At 38.7% G+C, this 4,370-nt stretch overlaps 1 protein-coding gene across 1 annotated transcript; it reads left to right on the forward strand.

Moving 5' to 3' along the window:
- Nucleotides 1-1,204: 1,204 nt before the first annotated feature.
- On the forward strand, nt 1,205-2,293 carry LOC133328842 (uncharacterized). Its single transcript, XM_061537349.1, has 2 exons — nt 1,205-1,219; nt 1,352-2,293. Exons 1-2 carry the CDS (start codon nt 1,205-1,207, stop codon nt 2,291-2,293), a joined length of 957 nt encoding a protein of 318 aa, XP_061393333.1.
- Nucleotides 2,294-4,370: the final 2,077 nt, after the last annotated feature.

Genomic DNA, 4,370 nt, shown 5'->3' on the forward strand with positions numbered 1-4,370 from the left:
AAAGGTGTGAAGGTTATCATATAGTCGGCTCCGTCCGATTTTACTTCTTTCCTTACTGTTTTTTTTTGTCACCATTTTCTGAATACCGAAAATTGAACTGCACTACGTGTGGATCCTTAATAGCAAGCATATTTAGAAGGAATAGCGACGATTGTTCACACCAGGAACCTAGAAGGCAAAAATACACCACTACACCAGGTTAAGTCAAAGTGGATCTTAAAAATGTTTTGCGATGCAACCCACTAGGTGCCCTAAATTCAAAACGAAAATTGCCCCAAATATTTACCGTACGAAATTTGGAAACAAGATAGTGTGGTATCCCCACCCCAGCAGGATATGATCTCGATGACTAACTTACATGTGTCTTTATGGTACACAAATACTTTTTCCCATTAATTTATGAATTTCTTCAACATTTAATCTATGGAAATTGTAAAATTCACGTCCAGTCCAGTGACATGCAAAAATTTGGGCTTCCAACTACCATTTCCCTTCTATAAGTTCAAGGTTGGCAAATCTGTCACTTAACTATCTCGAAACATATCGACAATAAGAGCAATATTCCGCTTACTTTTTCTTCGAATTTTCCACCGAAATAACTTTGGGATCGACATCAAATTCTAAGAAAATAAACATCTCACTTGCAACGAAAACTAGTCGATGCAATTCATGTTTAAAAGTACAATGTCAAACATTCCGATTCGGCATTAGTTCAATTCTGGACAGGAAATTTTGTAAATCAGTAACGTAAACATTGTTTTGAGGGTAAAAAGGAAAGGGTTGCGCAGTAATGGACAAGAACTAAAAAAAAAACAGAACTAAACGAAAAAAAAAACAATTATCAGCTACTTTGCCGAGGTCAGCATCGACAATAACTTATCAGTGCCGCATAGCTTGAACAACATTATTATCATCTGTTCAGTTTTCTCAATTGATTTCATCATTAACGGTAGCCGCTGCTCTGTCTTCTAATAAATAAAACAAAATCGCTGAGGAGAGATTGGGATTTCCATGGAATCGCATCGGTAGCATCATCGACGACCTAAGCAGAACTGTTTGATACCTTCAAACAAAGGTATAAAAGCTGCGAATTGATTTGATTCGAACAACAGTTATTGACAGTCAGTCAGCGAGCCATTTGGTAAAGTGTTATTGACGAGCGGCCGTTTATTCTCAGATTGTTTACTAAGTTTTATACGCCAGTATGAATAAGATGTTGGTGAGTTTCGCATGGATTTCCTGGAAAGTTGCTGACTGGCACTGCAGGACAACATGAAGATTGATTGACAGACAAAATCATAAAGTAAAAACAAAACAACTTTCACATTTTCTTTCCACTTTCCCTTTGCAGGCGACATTTGTTGCCATGGCAGTCATCAATTGTGCTGTCCATGGTTTGCCGTATGGCGGAGGAAGCAACAAATATGGTGGCTATGGAAGTGGTGGTGGCGGCGGAGGAGGCGGTGGTTTTGGTGGTGGTGGAGGAGGTGGAAGTGGTGGCTTCGGGCCAAGTGGTGGTGTTGGACACAGTGGTGGATTTGGTCCGGGCTCAGGTGATGGACATGGTAGCGGTCTAGGTGGAGGCAAGGGTAGTGGTGGCGGCGGAGGCTTTGGTTCAGGCTCTGGTTCGGGTTTAGGTGGCGGTAGTGGAGGATTTGGTCCGGGCGGAGGACATGGCGGACCTGGTAGTGGTAATGGTCTAGGCGGTGGTCATGGTGGCGGAAGCGGTGGAGGCTTTGGTTCTGGATCTGGTTTAGGTGGTGGCAGTGGAGGAGGTGGCTTTGGACCCGGTGGCGGTAGTGGAGGTTATGGTGGTGGTCTCAGTGGAGGAAGCGGTAGTGGTGGAGGTCGTGGTAGCGGAGGTGGTAGTGGATTTGGATCAGGCACTGGTTTTGGAAGTGGCAGTGATAGTCACAGCAGTTTTGCGAGCAGCAGTGCTGGTTTGGGTGGTGGCCCAGGATCTAGTGGACATGGTAACGGCCTCGGCGGAGGTTCAGGTCTTGGCGGTGGTCATGGTGGCGGCTCTGGTTCCGGCCTGGGTGGCGGTCATGGTCTTGGTGGTGGTCGTGGTGGAGGCTCTGGTTCAGGCCTGGGCGGTGGTTCCGGTCTTGGTGGCGGTCATGGCGGTGGTTCCGGCCTGGGTGGCGGTCATGGTCTTGGTGGAGGTTCTGGTTCTGGTTTTGGAAGTGGTGGCGGTGGTGGTTTCGGTGGTGGCAGTGGAGGCGGCGGTGGTTACGGTGGTGGCGGCGGCGGTGGTTATGGAGGTGGTGGTTACAAAAAACATGGCTACTAATTCCAGCATCTCGCATCAAATAATGAAAACTGTATCGAATACTGTGATTGCTCAATGTAATGTAGTATAACCGATTATATGTTATTTTTTTTATTTTTTTACAAAATATATTTTTAATTTTTCAACATGTTACTTTTTATTCGTTATTAAAAATCAGCAGAAGAAATGACAAATTAAGGTGTTGGTAAACTTGTGAAGAAATTATCAAAATTATAAAGGAAGGGCAAATGGGTCAAATTATGTATGTCCTTTACCACCTATAAATATATCAAAACACGAACATATACTGAAACAAGTAAAACAAGTGGTTAAGTTCGACCCTGGACTCCATCATGTACAATCAAAATTTCTTTATAAAGCCAGAACCTTTATATGTAGTCAATTTCATTGGAAAGTTGTCAGCTGGTAGGTATTCGAATATTAAAGAATGCTCAAGAATGTATGTACTATGTATCGATATAGGTCAATGTTTTGACACCTTCCTACAGATAAAGGCCTATTTTGGACATTTTCCAAACCTGGCCGCATTTTCGAACACAAATTACTGAATTTCGGCTTCTTAAAATATAAGAACTTCCTGACAAAATATAGGCCAATTTTTTGACATTCCCTCGAATAAAATCTCAACCAATTTGTGTTTTGAAGCATTTCGGATTCTCAGAGAAACAAAAATATCCATAAATACAATTGCAATAATTTTGATTAAAATTTGTCCAGATGCAGATATAATAATGGCTTGCAATTACTAAGAGCACTTCCAACATTCACCAAAAATGGTCCAACAAATATTTACTACATAATATATGAACAATCTTATAAAATACTATTATATTGAAATAATTTAAATTGCTTAAAAATGTAAAAATATATATGAGGATAACAAATCAACCGAAATAAATTTTAATTTTTTCTGTGGTGACATAACGTAATCAATATTCAATTACATAACAATATTTGTATGTACTCACGTCACGTATTTCCAAAGGCTGTAAATCGTAATCGACACTTTCAGGTGAAAAACAAATGATGTCGTAATGACAGGTCATATCTGGAATGAAAAAAGAAAAAGTTAAAAAAAAAACAAGGCAAACGAAAAGTTTTTCCCAAAAAACAAAAACGTTTGTAAGCATGTACAAGTGTAACGTTTTTTCGAAAATTTGTTTATGGTAGTCAAGGTATTATTTATATATATAAAATAAAAATAAACACATATATATATACACGTGTAAGACAAGTTGAATGTTTGTTGGTTAGCTGAAAAAAGAAAAATAAAATTGCTGCCACATAAACTGTGATTTTATGAAATTTATTATTTATAAAAAACTAGCTGACTCGGAAAACGTTGACTTGCCTTAGCAATATTTTTGGCATTTTACATTTGTTTTTGAATTTCTATCCCAAACAAAATTTAGCATAGTGTTACGAAATAAGCCTAGAATGATGAGTGTGAAATTTGATAAAATCGGTTCAGATTTAGATACAGAACCCATACATATTTCCGATATAGCTGTCATATATATTTCCTTCTGATTTGATCTAATTGGCATATGTAAAATTTACTTCCCCAGAAACTTCGGGAGATTGGCTTGTCTCAATCGGACTAATATTGGGAGTTTGATCCACAATTTACATAAAATTGGATAAAACTATATATGGGAGCAATATCTAAATATGAACCGATTTTTCCCAATTTCAATAGGGATCGTCCTTGGTCCAAATTAGTGAAATGAGCCAAATTTCATTCAAATCGGATCATAAATGCGGCCTGTACTTTGTTCACAAATATACATGGACGGATGGACAGACGGACATGTATAAATCGACATAATACCTTGAACTACAGTGTGGTGAAGGGTATAAAAATTGGTGTCTAGGGAGGTTTGTGAAAATCGACTATTAGATTTTTTGCAAATAGAGAGCAGGACTTCTATGAGAGAGGCATTATGAAGTTACCTTTAAAATAGCAGAAAATCGGTGTATATTTGGCCCAAATCGGGCATTCCGAAGCATGTTAAATAAATTCCTATAGTTCATATAAAAATAATGGATTTCTTTTTCCCCAACCTAATATTAAATA

The sequence above is a fragment of the Musca vetustissima genome, unplaced genomic scaffold (genome assembly GCF_032173495.1).
Source record: "Musca vetustissima isolate MV318-11 ecotype Yass unplaced genomic scaffold, APGP_CSIRO_Mvet_v1 utg478580, whole genome shotgun sequence".
Classification (NCBI taxonomy): Eukaryota; Metazoa; Arthropoda; class Insecta; order Diptera; family Muscidae; genus Musca; species Musca vetustissima.